This window comes from Miniopterus natalensis, chromosome 12 (assembly GCF_054644295.1).
Source record: "Miniopterus natalensis isolate mMinNat1 chromosome 12, mMinNat1.hap1, whole genome shotgun sequence".
NCBI lineage: Eukaryota > Metazoa > Chordata > Mammalia > Chiroptera > Miniopteridae > Miniopterus > Miniopterus natalensis.
In genome coordinates, this window is record NC_142092.1 from 29850233 (window position 1) to 29872552 (window position 22320).

Sequence of the window (22320 nt, forward strand, 5' to 3'; positions counted from 1 at the left end):
AGTGTTCCACAGGAGCACTTAGCCTTATAGACAGACCAAAGGCTACACAACTGTTCTGTAGCTGTACAGAAGATACCATCTTTGCTCTCCAAGTAAGATATGGAACAATGCAAGGTTGTAGGAACAACTAGCCACTGAACAGGAAGACTCTGTACAGGCCTAAACTATTCAGTTATCCTTTTTGCATTAATAGAACAGTGGCTCTTTCTTAATTTAAGCTGGGAGAGAAAAAGAAGTGAACAAGAAAAATCATGACTATTCAAAACTCTGTTCACTTCCCTCCTGTTTGTGGTGACATATCTTATTGTTGTGTCTGAAAAAGAAAAATCCCAGTAAGGGAATAAAATTAATGAGGAAATTGTTCTGTTTATAGCTAAAAGGTGGCAGAGCAAAAAGCAAATCCAAAAACAGACCAGCGGTCAAGATGGCAACATAGGTAAATGCGGTACTCACCTCCTCCCAAAGCCACATCAAAATTACAACTAAACTACAGGAAAACCATCATTGAAAACCACCTGAAATCTAACTGAACAGAAGTCCTATAACTAAGGATATAAAGAAGAAGCCACATTGAAACTGGTAGGAGGGCCAGAGACTCTGAATGAGCTGGTCCCACACCCGTGAGGGGGGATATAAATTGGGAGGAATACCTTGGCTGCAGAGGTCCCCCCTTGAGAGCGAGGGGTCCCAGCCTCAGGCTCCTCAACCCAGGGTTCCAGTGTCAGGAAGAGAAGTCCCCATAACTTGGCTGTGAAAGCCAGTGTGGATTGAGGCTGGGGGAGACCAAGGGCTGCTGGAGTCGCAGGCAGTTTCTCTTACAGGGCCTGCACATGTACTTACTGGACTCCCTCCCTCTGAGCTCCCGTGCTGAGGCAGCAGCTGGAAAGGCATGTCAAGAACGTACTGGGAGGAACTGAAACATCTGGTGTCAGGTCAAGAGCTAGAGGGACAGCTTTCTCCCAGGCAGAAATACTGGCAGAGGTCATTGTTCCTTTGCTGAGCTCTCCCTCCACAGAGCTGGCAGGTGGGCACCATATGTGAGTCTCCTTCAACCTGGCTCACTGTTCACCCTGCCCTGGTGATTCCCTGAGAGGCCAGCTCCTCAAACTTGCAGGCTTACCCAAGCCATTTATAGTAGCTTTTCCTTACAAATGGCCTGTCTTGGCTCATGCTTTGGACTTTCCTAAAATCTCTCAAACAAGCAGGGGCTGGCCTTGGCATGCCCTCTACCTCTCACGAAGCAGCCCCAGTCCTGGCACTGCTAACTGCTTTTCTCTTGCTGCTTTTAGGAATCTCTCTTTGTCTTTAACCTTTGGCCTTTTAATTGCGATGTGTCTTGGTGGGGGCCTCTTTGGGTTCATCTTATTTGGGACTCTCTGCACTCCCTGGACTTGTATATCTATTTCCTTCTCCAGGTTAGGAAAGTTTTCTGTCATTTTTTTCAAATAGGCTTCAATTCCTTGCTCTCTCGCTTCTCTTTCCAGAGAAAGATGTGAGTGTTGGTGTGCTTGAAGTTATCCCAGAGGCTCCGTACACTATACTCATTTTTTAAATTCTTTTTCCTTTTTGCCGTTCTGATCGGGTGTTTTCTGCTTCCTTATCTTCCAAATCGCTGATTGATCCTATGCTTTATCTCCTCTGTTGTTGATTCCCTGCAAATGAGTCTTCATTTCAGTTAGTGTATTCTTCATTTCTGACCGTGTTTGTTTTTTTCTATCTCCACTTTTATGTTTCCCACCTCTCTGCTGACGTTCTCACTAAGTTCATCTACTCTTTCCCTAAGATCTTTGAGCATCTTATAACCAGCGTTTTGAACTCTGCATCTAGTAGATTGTATCCATTTTGGTTAACTCTTTTTCTGGAGTTTTGTCCTGCTCTTTCACTGGGACATGTTTCTTTGTCTGCTCATCTTGGCTGCCTCCCTGTGTTTGTTTCTATGTATTAAGTAGAGCTGCTGCGTCTCCTAGTCTTGGTAGAGTGGCCTTATATAGTAGGTGTCCTATGGGGCCCAGTGGCACAGCCTCCCTGAATACCCTAGCAGGGAACTCCAGGAGCACGCCCTGTGTAGGCTGTGTGCATCCTCCTGTTGTAATTGAGCCTTGACTGCTGTTGGCACATCAATGGGAGGGATTTATACCAGGCCAGTTGGCTATGAGAACTGGCTGTGACCATTGTGGAGGATCTACTGTGCAGGGGCCCACCCCACAGAGCAGGGGTTACTTCAGCAGGGCTCTTGTGCAGGCTGAGTCTGCCCCTTGAACATGTCATTTGTGGAAGTGCTTGGGCATGGTCTGAAGCTGCCCATCAGGTGTGCTGGCTCTGGGGCATCCTAGGAGGTGCAGACCAAGGTCAGCTGCCACCTGTGCCCTTCCCAGGGCCACCTGACATGAGCTACAGAGCAATCTGCAGATGGATACTACTTGTGCTGGGCTTAGAGGTGCCCAGGAGAGGCTCAGCTGGCTTTGAGTCATATTTTGTGCATATGTGCTGCCATATCTTATGTACAAGCCAAACACAGACCCTGTTAGGGTTTTCTAGGGTTGTTTTCACAGGCAGCCTGAACCCATTGTGTCCAGTTTCAAAAAGACACATAGACTGAAAGTAAGGGATGGAAAAAGATATTTCATGGAAATAGAAAAGAAAAAGAAAAACTGGGGTAGCAATATTTATACCAGACAAAAAAGATTTTAAAACAAAGCCTATAACAAGACAAAAAAAGACAGCAATTCCACTTCTGGGTATTTATCCAAAGAATCCCGAAACACCAAATCAAAAAGACATATGTGCATCCATATGTTCATTGCAGTATTATTTACAATAGCCAAGATATGGAAGCAACCTAAGTGTCCATCTACAGATAAACGGATAAAGGAGTTGTGCATATAAACAATAGAATATGACTCAGCCATAAAAAAAAAAAAAAAAAGAAATTGTGCCATTTCCAACAACATGGATAGACCTAGAGGATATTATGCTGAGTGACATAAATCAGGGAGAGGAAGACAAATGCCATATAATTTCATTTATATGTGGAATCTAAATAAATAAATAAATAAATAAGCAGACCAGAAACAGACTCATATACACAGAGAACATTTGACGGTTGCTAAATGGTAGAGGTGTTGGGGGAATGGGTGAAAAAGGTGAAGGGGTTAGGAAGTACAAATTGGTTGTTACTGTGTAATCATGGGGATGTAAAGTACAGCATGGGGAATAGCGTCAATAATATTGTAATAACTGTATATGGTGTCAGATGAGTACTAGATTTATCAGAGTAATCACTTCATAAGTAATATAAGTGTCTAATCACTGGGTTGTATGCCTGGAACTAATATAATATTGTATGTCAACTGTAATTGAAAAATAAAAAATTATTTTAAAAAGTAAATCCAAATAAATCCACATATATGGAAGTCTAAATGTCTACCATGGCTTGAGACCTCAGCCTGAATAATGCATAATGTAAAACCATACCCTTAGGCAAGATTGTGAACAAAGAAGGCCCCCATTCCCATTCCTTTGTCTGTCCCTGACCCCCAGACACTCAGAGGCTGAGGGACTGCTAATTCGGGATTCAGTCCAGGAAATGTGTGGCTCCAGAATTCTCTCCCTCTTCTGCTTCAGTATTTACTGCCACTTTCTTCTCTCACCCCCACACAGAGCAAAAGTTCTGATCAATTAATTTGCACTAAGGTGTAAATGACCGATACTGGTTCAAAGCAACTCAGCTGGCAGAAGCAAAATTTCACATAATGGGATGCTGCTCACCACCAGTTCCCTGGTTTCATCTTTCTCAGTCCCTGATCTCACATTCCCTCTCACTTTTATTTTCTTGCAGGGCTTGATGTCCATCTCCTGCAGTTGCCTAGGTCCCTAAATTCACTCCATCCTTCATTCCACTTTTGCTCTGTACACCAGATTTTTAGTAACTCCCTTATGACCATATTGGGCCTCTAATTCAGCATTCAAGTCTCCTCCAAGAGGCTTTATATTTGAAAGGAGCCCAATGATTAACACACAGATATTGCCCTGGGATGTTGGAGTTTCAGTGAAGGCCTCTCTAATGCCCAAGGCCAGTGCTGCCATTCTCTGTGGTTCTTATACATCATAAACCAGCATGTTTGGCCTTTGGTTTAGATCCTATAAAGTCCTTGATCAATCTTTTAGGACAGTGCCACCGAAAGTGTGGTCTATAGGCTGGTGCTGGTATGTGAACTGTTTGTTGTCAGTCCACAGCAAGATACGAACAGAAGTAGAATGTAAGCATTTAGAAAACTTTATAGTAATTATTTTACTATGTTATATTTTTTCGGATCATACTTATTCAAATGTCTTATATTTATTGAACCCAGTGAAAATTGGGCTTGTTGTTTTATGTCTTTGTTCTTTCTGTTTCATTTCTTTAGTAATTTTTCAGTATGTACATATTATAAAAGTATCAATTTTAACATATCAGAAGTTTGAGAAAACCAAAACTGGTTCTTCACCATAGAGAGTTTGAGAAATAGAGATCTAGAGATCTGTTCTAGAGACCTGGTCTCTATAGCTCATAATTCCTACTGTATTCTCTTCTTGGCTTTGCTATGGACCCAGCAAGTTAATGAACAAGTCACTCAATGAGTTTGGGTTGAGACTTTCTTTCTATTGCCCAAAGATAATGTAAAATATATTCAGATGGAGCCCATTTTTATTAAGCACTTTTGCAACAGAAGGGCCACAAGTGTTGAAGTCAGGCCTGTGTTCAAGCCCCAGCTATATAACTTTAGAAATATTTTCTGTCAGTTTCTTCCTTTACAAAGTAGACACTACCTCTTGCTTCAAGCACTTTTTCTGAAATTAATTGCAAAGGGTCTAGCACAATGCTGTCCAATAGAACCTTCTGCAAAGATGGAAATAATTGTATGCCTTGTATATCTTTCTGATACAGTAGCCACGAGACTCATGTGGCTACTGAGCCCTTACAGTATGTAGGCACTTAAAATGTCACCAAGGAATTGAATTTTTATTTAATTTAAATTTTAAAACCACATGTGGCTAGTATATTGTACAAAGCAGGTTAGCATATGTACCTGCACATAGTGGGCTTAATGTTTAAAATTTTCTTGAACATTTATGTTTGCCAGGTAATGTTTTAGACACTGGGCATATATTGGCAAATAAGAGAAACAGTCCCTGTATTCATGAAACTTAAAGACCGGCAGATGAAACAGAGCTTGACATTATTTTTGCAATAATGTCAGTCTTACCCTGGAGCCCTGCTTTCTTGAATGGCTCCTCTTAGTGGGAGATGGTAAACAGAACCTTTTATGCACTGACAATAGCTGTCCTCCCGGTACACTTTGGTGTATAGATGGTCACTGAGGCATAGGAGGGTAAATCTTTTTAGGAGCTGAGGAGCTTTCTGGACAGAAATGGACTAGAACTGACTCTCTCCAATAGACTGAGAAGTTCAGAACAGCCATGACACAGGAGAAGGAAGTCAGGACTGGTGTCCCAGGCTCAACATGAAGGCAGAGAACAGAAGAGGCTGGCGGGGCACAGCTGTGGCCGAGGCAGGACGGCCGCCCTCTCTTATCAGCCCTTGAGGGTTCTGCTTTGGGAGCAATGCCAGAACATGTGAGAGGAGCCAGGAGAGCTGTCATCTTCCATCACTCTGGTCTGTGTGGGGATCTGGACTGGCAAGGGTGCCTTTGTATGGTGATGGAGACACCTGGAGGGAACAGGGATGTTGCTCGGCAGGAATAGAAACAGCAGCAGCTTAAAACTAGCGCCCCAGCGGCCTTCTTGGAAGCAGCACTGGCCCTGTGGGGTAAGGAGGTTTCCTGGCAGTTTGCGGGAGGTGGGGAATTACATGCTGTAAGAGGGAGACACTGGACTTCTTGCTAAGATGGGCAGGTGTGTGCGTGAGCATTACTTGGAAAATTAAAAGAGATGCCACTGCATTTTTAGCTCAAGCTAGTAAAACAGCTCCTATGTAATTATGTGCTGACTATATGGAAAAGAGAAGTAGGTGCTAGGCAAGCACCTGACAAGGGGACTTAGTGTAATGAGTGTGACAAGGGTGTGGATTCAGGGGAGGCTTGGTGAAGTGACAGCTTGGCTGAGATTTAATGGATGACACCAACTCAAGTGGACAAGAGAAAGAAAGTATTTTAAGAAGAGAGAATACTCTCTCAGATTTCAAAGAGGGGGATGTCTCTGAAGACTAGAAAATCCTGTATGTCTCAAGCTCGGGTAACAAAGGTGATAGTGATGCAGTATAAAGCTGGAGACATGAGTCACATCACCCAGTGAGCAATGGGAAGCCATGGAAGAGATCTGAACAGAGGAGACGTGATAGGTTTGAGAATTTAAAAGCCCATGTTAGTGCCTGGCCAGAGTGGCTCAGTGGTTTAGCATCAATCCATGAACCAAGAGGTCACCAGTTCGATTCTGAAAATGGATCTTACTGGAGACAGCAGGAGTGGATGCAGGGAGATGAGTTAGGAGGGATCTGCTCTAGTCCATGTCGAACTGTGGTCGTGGTCATGGCAGTGAGATTGGGTCAATCAGCTGTAAAATGGTCATTCCCATGTCGCTCCCATTTTACAGGTAGAAAAATCATCTCAAAGAAGTTAGGTGGTTTGTGCAAGATCGTAGAGCCAATAAATGACAGCACAGGTCCACACCTAACCTTCTGACCCTGATTTAAAGCTCTATCCATGGTACCAGTGGCTCTCAACCTTTTTCCATGACATGTGAGTGTGTGCGCGTGGCCACTGCATTTCCACATTTGTATCCGTGTATCTCCTAAGTAAGAAAGCAGATCCCAATGCATGTGAGTTAGAGGGAGGGGGTATTAAATAGGCAACCATGATTTCACTCTGCTTCATTAAAAACAAAACAGGTATCATTTGCAAATGTCTTCATTTAACCTTTATTAGCAGCAAAACTCTCCCACTGCAGTTGGTGCCTGAGCTTTGCACCCAGGAGCTACTGCTGTCCTCACTCTTTTTTTAAATTTAATTTAATTAATTTATTTTTTAAATATATCTTTATTGACTTCAGAGAGAGGAAAGGAGAGGGAGAGAGAGAGATAGAAACATCAATGATGAGAGAGTCATTGATCGAGCCTGCAATCTGGGCATGTGCCCTGACCAGGAATCGAACCCCGATCGCCTGGATCCTAGGTCGACACTCAACCTCTGAGCCACGCCCGGCCGGGAGCTCACTCACTCTGAGACTGAGATGAAGGGTGAGGCGAGGATTTTTTTCTGCTCTGCCTTTGAGTATGACTCCATTTTATTCTCTCAAAGGGAGTAGAGACAGAAGGCTCTGCTGCTCATTTTCCAGGTGACTAAAGGGGTCTTGGGCCGCAGGCCTGGAAACTTGGCATAAAGCTATTTCTGAGAGGTATGTATGAGGGAGGTAGAAAGAAAAATGGCAGAAGGTAAGGTTCTAATGAGCTGTATTGCACCTGCCATGACTCTCTAAGGTCACAGATTTGCAGAAGTGATTCTGTTTAGTCACAGTTCTGTCCAACAGGACCTTGTGATTCCTTTATGGCGAGGCGCCCTTCCCCTCCACTTCTGTCGCTTCTCTCTCTCTTTCTTTTTCCTTTTTCTCTTCTTCCTCTTTCCCTCCCCCCACTTCTTTTGACCATAGTTCCTTGGATTCTACAGTAGAGGGTTTTGTGGTTATTACCCAAACCAGTGCACACACAGGGCCATGGGCAAAAATAGAGTATGACAATATTTCGTGGCAGATGAAAACATAGAAGTTAGATGGTAAATGTAGGACAACCACCACCTAAAAACCGCCCAATCCTCAAATAGTGATCACCTCAAATTCCTATTGAGTTACTCCCAGATGTTATTTCTTTTTCTATAGGCAAGGCCATGTGTCAGTCTTGGAAGGAGCTGGCTGGGTGCTGACAAAGGGATGGTTTACAAAACCAGATGGGACTGCAGATTTTCCGGGCAAGGCTTAAAGGCTGCAGGCACTCCCTGACCCTGCTGGCACAATAGGAGTGGGGAGCTGCTGAAAGACCTCAGGGCACCACCAAACAGGTGCTTTCCCCACCCCTAAACAGTCTCTTACACAACCAGTAGATTCAGATTCCTAGGGGTAGGGCAAGGGCATAGCCCAGCCATACCCAGAATGAGGAAAGGAGAGATGAGAACTGAAGGGATCCTCAGAAAGGATCCCACAGGTGAACTCTGACCACATAGCTGCCCAACATTGACAAAATAACACGGATCTCACGAGGCTGATGACACTTCTTGGTGCAAAGATCAAGGCAGACAATTTCAGCCACAAGAATATAATATCCTTTAAAGATATTCAGTGTAAGGGTTTTAGCTCACTGAAGACTAGAGCCATTTTCCTCTGGGGGAGAAAATCATTAGGACAAACCCAATACAATTTGTAAGCCCTGAGTGGATTTAGTGTAAAACCGGCAGGCCAGCAATGCAGAGCAGAGCCTCACACTGCAGACACCCAGGCCACATGGTTACCGTGATCAAAACTCACTTACCTTTTCTTGAATAAAGCTTTTGGCAGAGTTGTTTTTTTAGGATTATCACTGTAACTATGAATATTAAAACAATGACGAAGAAAGGGGTGATAATATGAAGCAGCAAAGTTGGAGGGACCTTAGGTTTCATCTCACCTGGGTGAAAGGAAAAACAGTCGATTACATGGTGCTTGGAGGTAAACCAGCAAGTTGGCCTCCTGGGTAGGCTATAACCACCATGGCCAGCTTGCATGGAGCATTTACTTCATGCTACATGCTGCGTGCCCTAGCTCATTTACCCCTCACAGCCACCCTGTGAGGCAGGCTCTACTATCACGCCCATTTTACTGGTAAAGAAAGTGAGGCCTAGGAGACTTCCCCAGAGTTATACAGTGAGTATCAAAGCTGAGATATAATCCAGGTTGTCTGGTTCCAGATTCCATGCTTTGTGTCATTCTGACACATCTCTCTCTGTTTCTTTCTTTGTCATCTCTCTCTTTCCAGTAGGATAGTCTCTCAGCCCCAAACTGTCTCCCCATTCCTCTGTCAAGCACTCACGTTGCTTAGAATCTATATCATCAGTTATTTAATTTCAAAGAGTCACATGATCCTTTTGAAAAAATAAAATATTGTAGGTAGTGTTGATACACAAAGTTCAGTCATTGTGAATTATAATAACTAGAACTTTTCCCTTGTCACCGCTAATCAAAGTCCTGGCACTGAGGAAAAGATGAGTTTAGTAGAGAAGTGGATGAGAAGAGTGTTTGGAGGTCTGGGGAAAACCTCGTCAAGGAGAGCTCCAGGTTTCTAATGGTTAGAATGAGGGCCCCAGACCTACAAAGGACAGGGCTGGAGGGGGGTTCCCTCAGGGAGATGGGAGGGGACCCAAGGTAAGCTGTGACTTTTCCCTAAACCTGAATTTTGCCTCATGGAGTAACTTATACAGAATCAGCATAACAGCCTGGCCCTAGAAAAACCTGGCAAAGCTGCTCAGGAGGAATGGCTCAGTCCTGACAACCGCCTTCCCTTCCCTTCCCCTACCACGGTGCCTTCTGAGAACCATAGACAGTTTAGCTGAGAGGGGAATAGACGTCATTTAATCTGAGCTCCTCATTTTAGAGTTGACAAAGTAAGTTCAAAGATGCTAAATAATCGAAGATCATCACTGCTAAGTAAGTGGCAAAGGCAGGATTACAAACTCAGACCTGTCTGATGCAGAGCTCGGGCCCAACAGATACTTGTCTCTGTCCAAAAGAGTGTAGAAAGGAAATAAAAGGAGTAAAAAGCCTGGCTCATCTACACACTGGATAACCCATACTTTTAAAAAATCTTTTTATTGAGGTATAATTGACACATAACATTATATTTGTTTCAAGTGTCTAACATAATGATTCGATACTTGTATATATTGTGAAATGATCACCACGGTAAGTCTAGGTACCATCCCTCAATGCATGACCCATATTGATTACAGTCTGCTCCTTCACTCCTAGGAAGTGCTATTTAAGCACTTGCTGCATGTAGTACCGCGAGTCAAGGAGTCCTGGGACCCTCGCTGTTTCCACAACAGGGAAGGTCCCTATCTCAGTGGCTTTATGCAAACACCTGTCCTGTCCAGGTTCCCTCATAGTCCTTTCCACACACAAAAGCTCACTCATCCTTGAAGACGTTCTAACATTGAACATCCAGTAGGACATCGGTCTGCTCAGATTATATTTGCATTGCAAAGACTTTAAGTCACCTCTGAATCCCCAATAAAGCCAAGCACCAGCTACATGAATGGTGTCTGTAAGGATTTGCTGTGCTGAACTGATCACCTACCTAGTCCACCTAACCCAACCTTCCTTGTCATTGGCTACCCCGTGGCAGACCATGGCTTATTCCTTAAATCCATTCTCCCTTTCTCCCCTAGTATTAGCTAGGTGTTAGCTGGACACACGGTTTCTTAGAGACAACATTTCTAAGCCTCCCCTGTAGTGAGGTGTGGCCAGATATGTAAATTAACTTCAGGCCAGGAGAATGGGTCTTCTGAGACCTGGCCTTAAAACACTGAATATGTCTCTTTTTCCTTTCTGAAGGCTGAGACGTAGATGTGGCAGTGACCTAATTTTGACAGTTCAACAGTGATAACACCCTGGCAGAACAAGATGGAAAGACCCTGGATCGCTGAGTGACTTTATGGACTACAGTTACTTACCTGCTCTGAACCGCCTTCTATCCCTGAATATTACAGGAGGGAGAAATGTACTTCTGTCTTGTCTGAGTCACTATATTTTGAGGTCTCTTAGCCTATATCCTAATACATATTCTCCTAAGTTCTTTTCTAATATTTGCATGCTACTTCACAATGATATGAGGCTGTGTGGGAAAGCTATGCGCTTTATCCTTACTGCCAGTCCTATCCACTCACGGGGAAGCCATGCCTCTTGCTAAAGGTGCCATATTTCCCCCCATTTCCATCTTTTCTGAGTACTAAGGACTTTACAAGTATATCTCATTTAACCTTCACAATAACCCTATAAGGTAGCTACCATTATTTACCCTCGCTCTACAAATGAGAGACAAGGGACAGTTCTAGGGTGGCTCAAGTTCTCAAAGCTAGTAGGTAGCGGAAAGGATTTGAAACTCAAGTTCACCTGACTTCAGAGCCCACGAGCTTGACCACTGCCAGAGTCACTGCCAGGCCTCCTAGAAGGGCTTCTCTGCCAGCCTTATAAGAATCTGGGCTCTAATCCCACTATCTCCTAATGAAAATGCAACAACTGACCATGCAGAAAAAACTACTTCAAAAGGACAGTCATCCCACTGCTTCCTACTTTCAGATTAAAAGTTAGAATGTTCATTCTAGAGTTGTGGGAACACCTCCCACCCACAGAACTTCACTGCTGTATTTGTTTGATTCATTGACTTCTGGAAAACCTTGTGGTGGGCCACAGAAATCAGCAGTGAGCAGCTCCACTTATGGGAATGAGTAGAAAGGGGAGAGTCATAAGACAACTTAAAATGCCTTTGAGAAACAGAAGCCAGGAACCCATGCAAAGATGTGTGACTGTGGTTATTTTGTTGCTGGTATTTGCACCACAAGCCAGGGCATCATTTGACTGCTCAGATCTGACTGTCCACACGGTCTGGAGGCTGGGAAGATGGGTCTGGGACCATTTAAGACTAAGCCGTCAACCCAATAATCTGACATTTATTGAGCACTTATTATGAGCAGAGCACTCTGCTTTTGCTTTACTCTGGATATAAAGAAGACTCATGGGAGCAATGAAAATACATGGAAAATGAAATAGCAGTGGGAAGGGGAAAGATAGGTACAGCTACAGGCAAACAAAGAAGTGGTGTAATTGGTCTCAGGAGGCAAGATGAGGGAAGATTGCTTGTACCCTGGAATTACCAGAGCTGCCCTGGAGAGAGGGTGGGCAGGTTCGGAGCTGGTGAGTGATGACATTTTATGTGAAAGAAAGTGCCTGAGGACACAGGTCATGGAGGTGGGAGGGGGTCAAGCAAGCTCACAGAGTACGTGGCAAGGAAGGGGAGCTGACTGGAGCAGGGAATCATATCAGGGGATAGTAGCATGAATATAAAGCTGGCAAGGATTGGTAAAGCTAGGCTGAGAATTTCTAATTGCACAAAGATTTCTCCATCTCCCTGCTGGTTGCATTCATGAGTGATTTCCCATTTTTATGCAAGACCTCGTAAATCCCTCCCACAACTGTTGACTATTCAGTCAGCTATGTTGGCCCCCAGAGAGAGAGGGGCCACCTTATTTTCTTCTTAACTTCTCATAGCCTCAAGGCTTCCAGAGAAATGATCAGTCTGCCCTCCTACTTCTCTACCATGAAGAAGGAACACTGATGTAATCAATGGTGCAAAGGGCAGATTCTAGTTATTTCCAAGTTCATCTTACGGAGCCCGTATTACTCTGTGGAGAGCCTTATATAAGTGTTCTTCTAGAAAACCACATTTCATCTAAAGCACTGGCCTACTCTTAACCAAGCAGAAAATCCCACATAACAAAGGACAACTGAGCAAACAATTCCAGGAAAAGTAAATTCCCCGGGGACTGTTAGTATTTAAGCCTCTAAAACTCTAGTATGAATTGGTTATAGTTCAGTTTTCATAAGGTGACAAGCCTGGTGGTCTCTGATAAAAACAGAGATAAAGATTATTGAAAAATCAGCTTGCCTAATTCACTGTTTTCATCCAAAGTTGACCTTAAAAATGATGTGTTTCTCATGTCTTTATTTCTATCAAGATTCTTAGCATGACTCCTTTTTCTACCTCACTTCACCATAATAATTTAGTTAGAGAGAAGCTGGGCTGACGTTAGTGTTGGAATTGCGTAGTGAAGTGTAGATAGGTGGGGAAGTGGGGACTTGGGAGCTTGGAAATGACAATACAGCTGGCTGCCTCTAAGAATTGTATCAGGAAGTTTTGCTTTTGTTTTTTTCCCCCCAGAAGAAAAAACTAGGAAATTAACTCTCAGTCTGGTCTGTTGATTGGTACTAGTCCATGGTAAAATGTACTTTGAGATGGAGCAGATCATTCTGATGCCCAGATTCATGGTCTGTCTGCCCCACCCAATGTCAGGCATGGCTGAACGTGGCGAAATGATGGATGGTTCTGTGCAGGTTTGGACTCACTTTCCCCTGACAGTCTCGTCTCAAGCATGTGCTGCTTCTGTGCCAGGGCTCCCCCAGTGCTGAAGGTTGGTTCCTCTCACCACTACTTCCAGTGACCCACTTGTAGAAGGTTTGCTTCTCACCTCCACAAATTTTGGGTTTACTGAATTAAAGGTCCAGTTTCCTTGTGGCGAATGCTTCTACCAAGGGATATACCAAGAAATATGTTCTATTGCATCTACAGTTATAGCTACCGCCTCATAAGCTTGAGTTCTACCCACTGGTGGATGAGCAGGCAAAGAAAAGAATTATTATATTGATGGAGTAATCGATCTTAATTACCATGAAGAACTTGAAAGCTATTACATAATGGAGGCAAGGAAGACTATGTCTGGAACTCGGGGATACACCATTCTGATCCTTGTTACTTCCACGACCAGTATTAACAATGAACAGGCAATTGTAGCAACTTCAGTCAGCTAAGGGCAGGGCAATAAGGGTTGAAAGCCTGAGTCCCACAGGCAAACAAACTATTGCATGTGAAGTGCTGAGTGAGGGAAATCTAGAATGTAGGGTGGATGAGGTAGATGATAAATGTCAATTGGGATCAATCGCAGCAGCAGGAACAGTAGTTTGTCCCACCAACTTTTGCATATGATGTCTTTTGCAGAGATTGTAGCTGCTTTCCTGCCTGAAGGCTCAGAGGCAGTGGACTTAATGTAAGACACAAGTGCAAAGGTTAGACTGCTTTAGTCATGACTTACTTCCTGTCAGCTTCATGTCTGATTTCAGCCACAAAGTGGGTAGAATCCTAGTTGGACTTTGACTCACTTCGTGGTCAGCGACTCATGTCAAGTGGATATTTGCCTTCTGTCCTGGGTTGACTCCGATGCTGCAGATGCTGGGGGAGCTCAGCCCACATGCATGCACAGCTCACAGAGGAAGGGATCTCATGCTCCTGGGGGTAACTGTCAACCACTGACAGTGAAAGAAGGTGTGTTAGTCCTTCCACCTGAAGTCCTTTGAGTAAACATCTTAGGAGGCCACCTGTGTGCTGCCCAGGGAGTCCTGGCATATTTGAGCCCCTGTTGCCCACGTTGACTTTGATAACGTATCCTTATATTTGACTTTTCTTCTTTCCTCTTAAACCTCTCATTTCTACTCACTGAGATCACCGCCTAAATATTTGCATGTCCACAAGCCCTTATCCTAGGCTCTGTTTTGCCTAAGACGAAGGACAAAGAGCAACATGTAATGACAACAGAGTAAATTTTCTATAAAGTTAAATTAACCAGTACTAGGGACTGTCCTTTATTCTGAGATGATATCCTTTATTTGCATGGTAGCAGAATAATGGGTCCCTTAAAGATGTCCACATTCCAATCCCTGAGACCTGTGACTATGTTACTCTACATCACAAAAGGGTTTTGCAGATGTGGTTATATTAAGGAACTCCAGATGGGTAAAGAATCCTGAATTATTGAGTTCAGGTAGGGGGGCAGCTTCTGCTGCAGTCACAAGGGCTGCTAAAAGGTAGGAAGAGGCGGCAAGGAGTTAAAGAAAGAGATGTGATGAAAAAAGCAGAGGTCTGAGTAATGCGATTGCTGGCTTCGGAAGTGGAGGAAGGGCCCATGGGCCGAGGAATGCAGGTGGCCACTAGAAGCTGAAGAAACCAAGAAAATGAGTAGTACTCCCTTAGTGCCTCTGCTATCCTCTCAACACTTCGATTTGAGCTTAGTGAAGCCTTTTTCAGACTTCTGACCCCCAGAAGTGTAAACTAATAGATTGGTGTTGTCCAAAGCCCATAAAGTTTGTAGTAATCTGTTACAGGAGCAACAGGAAACTTACGCATTGGGGATAAAATGACCTGTCTCTTATCAAATGATTGCAATACTAGATGTTAGTTGCTCTTATTTGGCAAATAAATGATCTTACTTGGCACATGAAAAAAGGTCAGGCTTCCAAAATCTTTTGAAATTTTGCTCCTGTATGAAGTTCTAAAAATATGGGATTCGGCATAGCCAGCCAAAGCTCTGCAAGATTTTTTTAAGAGGCCAGTTTTCCTATAAAACTCTCAAACCATTTAGCCAGCAGGAAAGCCAGCAAAGTGGTATTCATCCTACCAGATATTTTCTGTTTCCTCTTCGGATCCATTATCTACACTTCAGCACTCCGTTCTGAGCTCTGAGAGGTAGGTCTTTATGGAATGGATCAGTGGACTCCCTTGTTCTCTGACTTCCAGCTGGGTTCAGTCAATGGGAGGCACCAGCAGATCAGAGGGTGGGAAGTGCATGAGCTTGGGGTATTTATTCACCCGCTTCCACCCTTAGGCATTACTACAGGTGGCAGCATCCTTCTGCTAGAGGCCACAGCTCTGTCAAGTGGTGCTTTCCCTACAGCTCCCTTCCCCAGGTTCCAGTCACCTCTCTAACAGCGGTCATTGCTCCCTCATTGTTGAAGCCCCTGTCCTCACAAGCCTCGATCCTGCACTACCCTCAGTAGTTTCTCTAAATCCTGATCACAGCTTCATAAATAGTCACTTCATTACGCTCTCCTCAGATTACTCACTCTGAGTGTGCCACCTGTGTCTCGCCTGAACCCTGACTGACAGCCAGGAAGGAAGGGCTGCTCTTACCTTGAAGGTCAATGATAGCCGAAGTAAGTTCCTTCACATTGGCGTTCCAGAACTCACAGCTGAAGTTCCTGCCAGGGAGTGGCTTTAGGCGCAGAACACTAGTGACCTGGTAGAGGCCCTCAGAAGTCTCCATGTGGCTTGTGTTGGCAGAAACATTGATATTTGGCCAAGATACTTCTGCCAGGGGATAACCTTCAGCCTGGCAGATGAGCTCTACCTCATCTGTCCCTGGCACCTGAAGGGTGCGAGTGTTTATTTTCTTGTAGGAAGCTGGACGATAGAAGAAAAAACAACAACAAATAAGTCTCTGTACTCAATGCCATGTGAAGGAAATAAAATAATCATTATCAATATTAAAAAATACTTTTTTCCTTTGTTTCAGATATCATGCTATTTTATACACATTGAATTATTTAATTCTTACAATGCAACAAAAATGGCATTGTTGATAGTCCCAATTTTTGTTGGAGGTAACTAAAGCTAGAGAGGTTGAGTATTTTGCCTAGAAGTCACAGGCTAATAACTGGTGGAGCCAATATTTGCACACTGGAAATTTGATTCCAAATCTCAATAGTACTTTATGCCACCGTATTCTGTGGATTTCCATATTACTGTAAATTATGTCACAATTGAAGACATAAGAAAGAGGGTGCATAAATAGAATAACTAGCTAAGCCCACATCTCACTTTAGAGTTTTTTTCTAACATCTTCAGGAGAAAAAATTTTTTTCACTTCCCCCTTTCTTCTGTTTGCTTTGAGATTAGTGTGAGAAAAAATAAAAATCTAGATTCTGTGTATAAATAGTAAAAAAATTACGTGTATTTATTATTTATTTCTCTCCAACACACACACACACACACACACACACACACACACACACACAATTCTGTGCTGTATACGTTAAGTGAATTAATCAGATATGGCTCCCTGCCCTGTAAATAGACATGGTGACACTGAGAGCAAGGACACAAGGACAAATTGTCCAGTTATCTTAAATGATAGGTAAAAATAAATAAGGATTAACCACATATGCAGAGACAGGGAATGTGGAAAATAACCTGTTGATCTTTGGAGAAGGGAAGAGGGAATGAGCACTAGCTTTTATTAAGTAGAAAATATTTCCTAAAGAAATAGAATTTCAATACAATCTTTGAAGTAAAGATAGACATATGGCATGAGTGTGATGAATCTTTTTTTTTCTTTTCTTAAAATTGGGGAATATAAATGGGCACAAACTTTGAGAAGCAACAACCATGAGAAAAAGATAAAATATGTATGATTTACTGCCCTGGCCGGTTTGGTACAGCTGATAGAACATTGGCCTGCGGGCTGAAGGGTCCTGGGTTCGATTCAGGCTAAGGGCATGTACCTCGGTTGCAGGCTCAATCCCTAGCCCTGGTCAGGGAGCCTGCGGGATGCAACCCATCGATGTTTCTCTCTCTCCCTCTTCCCTCTCTCTCTCCCCTTCCCTCTCCCTCCCTTCCACTCTCTCTGAAAAGCAATGGAAAAAAAATACCCTCAGGTGAGGATTTCAGAAAAGAAAAAAAGAAAAATGTATGATTTACTAAGTGTTTTCTAGGTGTTGAGCTTGATGCCTTGTGCTTTTACATACTGCGGAGAAGGAAGGAATGTTCATGCCCCTCTCCTGTGTCTGCCCCTTGAGCACCTCCCCTGTGTGTCCCTATATTATGAGTTGCTAATTTGATTAGTTATAGCCAGACGCCCACTGGGTCGTGCACAGTTCCCTGGAGAGCAGGGTGACTGCGCCTTCAAGTGCTGTTAAAAACCCAGGCCCTCTGTTGAAGTTCTGGTCTCCTTCCAGGAAAGCATACTCGGCTGGGCCCGCTGGCCTGCCTGCCTCAGAAAGCTCTGACATCTTCCCAGCTCACATCATCCAGCTTCTGCTTGTGGCTGGGTAGGTGGGGCAGATTTTCTTATCCATGAGGCTGGAAGGATGAGTGACCTTAGGGTCTGATCGGCAAACCAGTACTCTTAGGTTAAGCTGAAGGATCAAGAAACAAGAAGCCCCTATTCCAAGTCACGTTCTCCCATGTAAATTAACAGAGGAGCCCCAGAATTGGGAGAGGGGAAAGGGGGAAATCATGTGCTCGTGCAGTTATTAATTTTAAAAAATGGAGTTCATTTCCCATTTGGTGTTGATTCTTGCGTATATACCTCACTTAATCCAGAACTTGGAGAGGAGCCAGGGTGAGTGGCTCTAACACCTGACTCCCTCCCCTTAACACACGTTATGTCATTTAAACTACATGAGGACATATGAGGTGGGAAAATTCATATTCCTGTTTTGTAAATAAGAAAACAGCTGGAACCTGGGGGGGGTGGGGAGAGGGGACTTCATGCCCTCCACGGCTACAGCATGCTGAATGCTGCATTGGAATCATTGTCAGAGGATGGTTTTCTATGTAATTGCAGAAGTCTAGGGATGGAACAATATAGAATGGCAAGTTTTCCAGGGGGACTTAGGAGTGCCCAGAGCTAGTACATGAGGAGAATCGGGTTCTGAGCCAGCCTACTGAAGGACTTGAACCGGTTAGACTCACCAGTCTCCTTGGAGCCAAATACTAGCAAAGCAGTCATGCATCTGAGTACTCACTTTAACTTTCATTTTATGTTCTTTATCTGCACTTTTTCCACCTTGGCACAATGTCCTCTTATAATCATTTCATCCTATTATATTGTAGGTTATATCTGAAGCTATGGGATCTTTGGGGGAGATGGAGGAGAAATTAATAGATTCATAGGAGTAGTGTGTTGTGGGTGAAGGTCTGGCCTGCTCCCACAGGGCAGCTTGGGAAAAGAAGCTGATCTTCATGGCCAAGTTGACAGGTGATTTCAGAGATAGGAGGGTGAGGAATCAGGAGCTGGGCTAAGGTTTGGACTTGGGGATATATAAATGAGTGAGCAGATGGGAAGAGTTGTTCAGTTAAAAGAATCAGCAAGGTTTGGGGAAGGGACAGAAGACCACATCTACATTTATACAACCTAAAGACATCTCCACAGCCTCTGCGGTATTTGGGAAGTGGCTGAAATGGCATTACTATCAGCAACACACAATGTGGAAGCTGGACTGAGGGTACTATTCTTAGGAAAAGATGAGTAAATTTTAGAATTTCAGAGGTAGGAGTAGTCTTAAAATACAACTAGCCCAACTTCCTGCTCAATGAGTAATATGTTCTTTAGCAACTTTGCTAGATAAATACCTTGATCAATGTTTCACATGCACTTGGAAATAATAAATATTCTGCAGTTGTTGGGCATAAGTTTCATGTATGTTTGTTAGGTCAAAATGGCTGTGTTGTTCAACTCTTCTATTTTATTTTTTGTTTGTTCTTTCGGTTACAGTAGAGATGAGTTGAAGTCTCCAAATATAATTGAGGGTTTATTTCTCCTTGTAGGCCTGTCAGTTTTTGTTTTATATATTTTGAAGCTATGTTGTTAGTTATACACACATTTAGGGTTGCTATGTCTTCTTGCCGAATTCATTTTCTATCATTATGAGATGTCCCTTTTTATTTTTTAATAATACTTCTTTTTTAATATTAGTAACTTGCTAGATAACTAACTTTTCATTAAGTACATCTATGAACAGAAGCTCCTACTTCCAGAAGTAGTTATTGCCATCATTAGACATTAAAAAGTTTGACTTTCATTGGAAAAAAGTCATCCTTATGCCAAGTCAAATTTTGCCTCATGGTGGCTCCAACCATTGGTTCTTGTTTGGCTTAGTAAAACAACACATGGTAAGCAGAGTAGTTAAGAACATAGGCTTCAGAGTCTGAAAGGTTTGACTGGGCTTGACTGGGCTTGGGCTGGTTACATGACCTGCTGAGCCTTCAGCTTTTTCATTTATAAAATAGGTACAATAGTACTTATACATAACAGGAGTGTTAGAATGATTAAACGAGTTATGTGCCTAAAAATAATAAATACTCAATTAGTGTTAGTAATTATTATTAGCTCTTCCATATGAGAAGTCAACCCTTCAAGTATTTCAAGATACTGGTGAGACTCCATATAGTCTTTTCACCTGTAGATAGAACATGTCTCCTTCTTTCACCCATTTCTCACAGGACACAGTTGTCAAACCCAGTTCTAGATACCAGCCTTTAGGTTCACTTTATTTTTGCCAATGTAACATGAGCTATATTCCAGATATTGTCTAAACAATACAAAGTATAGTGTGACTAATTACCTCCTATGTGCTGAGCACACTTTAGGCCCAACACAAGGTTTGAATGCAGCCTAAGGTCATAAGATCAATTTTGTTACATGAATGAACTACTCCCCAGCTTGGTTGGCCATAACATACCCCTTGGCACTTGGAAATTATCTCCAGGTTGGCCCAAGCCATCAATCACCTTTTGTTGGCCCTGAGTCAACAACTACAAGTTGCTCAGTCTGTTATAGATAAAGTTAACTATACTATTATTCAACTCACATTTTACTACTTTATGCACAAGGTGTGTGCTGTGTGGGTCCTGGGCCTATTTGTCCTCAGATCCATCCCTCAATTTTTCTTCTCCGCTTTTTACTGCAAGAAAACTGACTCATGCAGGCTACGCATTCCAGGTTCTTGACAGCCAACAGGAGCATGGTGGGATTTTGGAGGGTGAGAGAGAGGGAAGAGTTAGGGTATTTCTCCCCCATGCTCTATGCTATAATGGTCTCTCTGGCAACAGCTACATCTCTTCCCTGGCTCTAGCTACCACTAGACAGGCCCACTAGGATTCCAGTGTGTGTGCGTGATGTGACTCTGGGCCCTGGACTCCACTAACCCTGCCTTCCTGTTTTCCCTCCAGCCCACCTGTGGTAGCAGCTTCCTGTTCCTCAGTTGGTTTCTCAGTCTGTTCCATCAAAAGAATTACTATTTCCGGATTTAAGTTTCCACTGGTTTAAATGGTTTTTGTTTCCCTGACTATGTGATTCATAAAATCCTGGCAACTCTAGTGTTTCTGAAATAAAGTAAGCTATACCTAGTATTATCTGCTTTATCAACATAGTGACAATAACTAAGGTTTTTAAAAAATGTAGTTTTACATGCCTTGGCCTTAGAGAATCCAGGCAGGTTTCTGACAATCACTTACAAAAATCTTTCAGGGTTGCTCTCAATTTGACTGTTAAAAGGCCTGGAGAGGAACATTAGGTTAAACAGCTTATAACTCCCAGGAGCTTTTTCCCCCTTCAAAATTCATTGTTTTCTTAGCTTCAACTTTCCTTATTCCCTTCTGTTTCCTCAATGGAGAAAAGACATCAGGACCAGAACCCCATCAGTAAGTTATTTTAGCACATGCTCTCTCTGGGCTTATTGGCCAAACGCAGTCATCTTTTCACCACCACATCGCTTCTCTTGGGCTGTTTCCCCCCTATGCCCTTTGCCTTCCCTTCTTAGCTTGAAGACCATTGCTCTTGCAAGAAAGAACCGAAGCCATGCCGCCTCCTTCCTCCACTTGCTGAAGTTGCACTCTGTCTCTCTTGGGCCTTTTCGTTGGCTTCAAGTATTCTGTACGCCTCAGCTCGTTCCAGGTGCTGGCTCTGCCCCATCCTCACCTTCATGCTTTGCCAAGCCCTTCGGGTGGGTGTGGTCCTCCCATTCTTAGTACTTGCTCTGTGTCTGTGGGGATTCTTTGCAGAGGCTCCGTTCCCGGGCTCTCTCAGCCTCTCAGAATCACTGTTCTTTTCCTCAGCCATGCTCCCTGCCCTTCCTTGGATAGATTACTCAGAGTTTTGCAGTTGCAACCTGGCTTTTCAGAAGCTGCAGCCTCCTATTACTGTCTCTTCTGGGCTCTCCAGCCATCCTACATACTTTTTTCCCCCTCTACGCTTTTGAAATCTGTTAACCAGTTCTCTTTTCACTATATTTAACATGAACTGTTGCCCAGACATCAAAGAAGCTGCTAAAAAACCTATTTTCAAGGTTGATATCATAGGTCAGGCATTTTAAGAGAAAGCTTGTCCTTCCTCTAGTTCTATTTCATTTAAGCAAACTCTAACTGGTGCCCCAGATCTCTCCAGCTTTCTTCAGATATCCCTGATCAGGGTAAAATACTCTGAGGTGATGATTTTAACTACCGCCCCCCCCCCCCCCCGCATTCCTCCTAAAAGAATTGGGATGCAGTATGCACCCTCTCACATATTAAGTTGATTCTTAAAGTTTTTCATGTTTCTAGGTTGGAAAAATATATGACGTTCAGCAGTTTAGAAACGTTTATATTTTTAGTAAAACAATTCTTTCACTCTTACACATGTATTCAATGTCACCTAGATTTCAAAGAAGGTGTTTTTTATAAACACTACCACCCGTTGAAAAATACACACAAAAACTCTTCTCTAATGGTGAGAGATTTACTTGGTTTCTTTTTTATTCCTTGGACCTCAGTTCCCATTCCACTTTTTCTTTAGGATTTTATCCTAACGCATCATGTTTAAAAGCTCTTTTATTGATTACCCCATGTTTCTTTGCAGCAACAAACTATGTATGGCTATTGAAATTAAATTTTTTTTCTTGTGACCATAAGGCTCTAAGTGATCAAAGCTTTCTTCTGCA

The 22320-nt window shown here is 43.2% G+C and overlaps 1 protein-coding gene across 1 annotated transcript in view; it reads right to left on the bottom strand.

Annotated features, from left to right (window-relative positions):
* Window positions 1–164: 164 nt before the first annotated feature.
* The window catches only part of PDCD1LG2 (programmed cell death 1 ligand 2), a 34911-nt gene continuing 12755 nt past the window's right edge, over window positions 165–22320 (bottom strand). Inside the window, exons 3-5 of the mRNA XM_016214230.2 lie at window positions 15755–16024; window positions 8516–8650; window positions 165–313 (exon numbers count right to left, since the gene is read on the bottom strand). Coding sequence (XP_016069716.2) covers window positions 165–313; window positions 8516–8650; window positions 15755–16024 — 554 coding nt within the window. The remainder of the gene's footprint in view (window positions 314–8515; window positions 8651–15754; window positions 16025–22320) is intronic.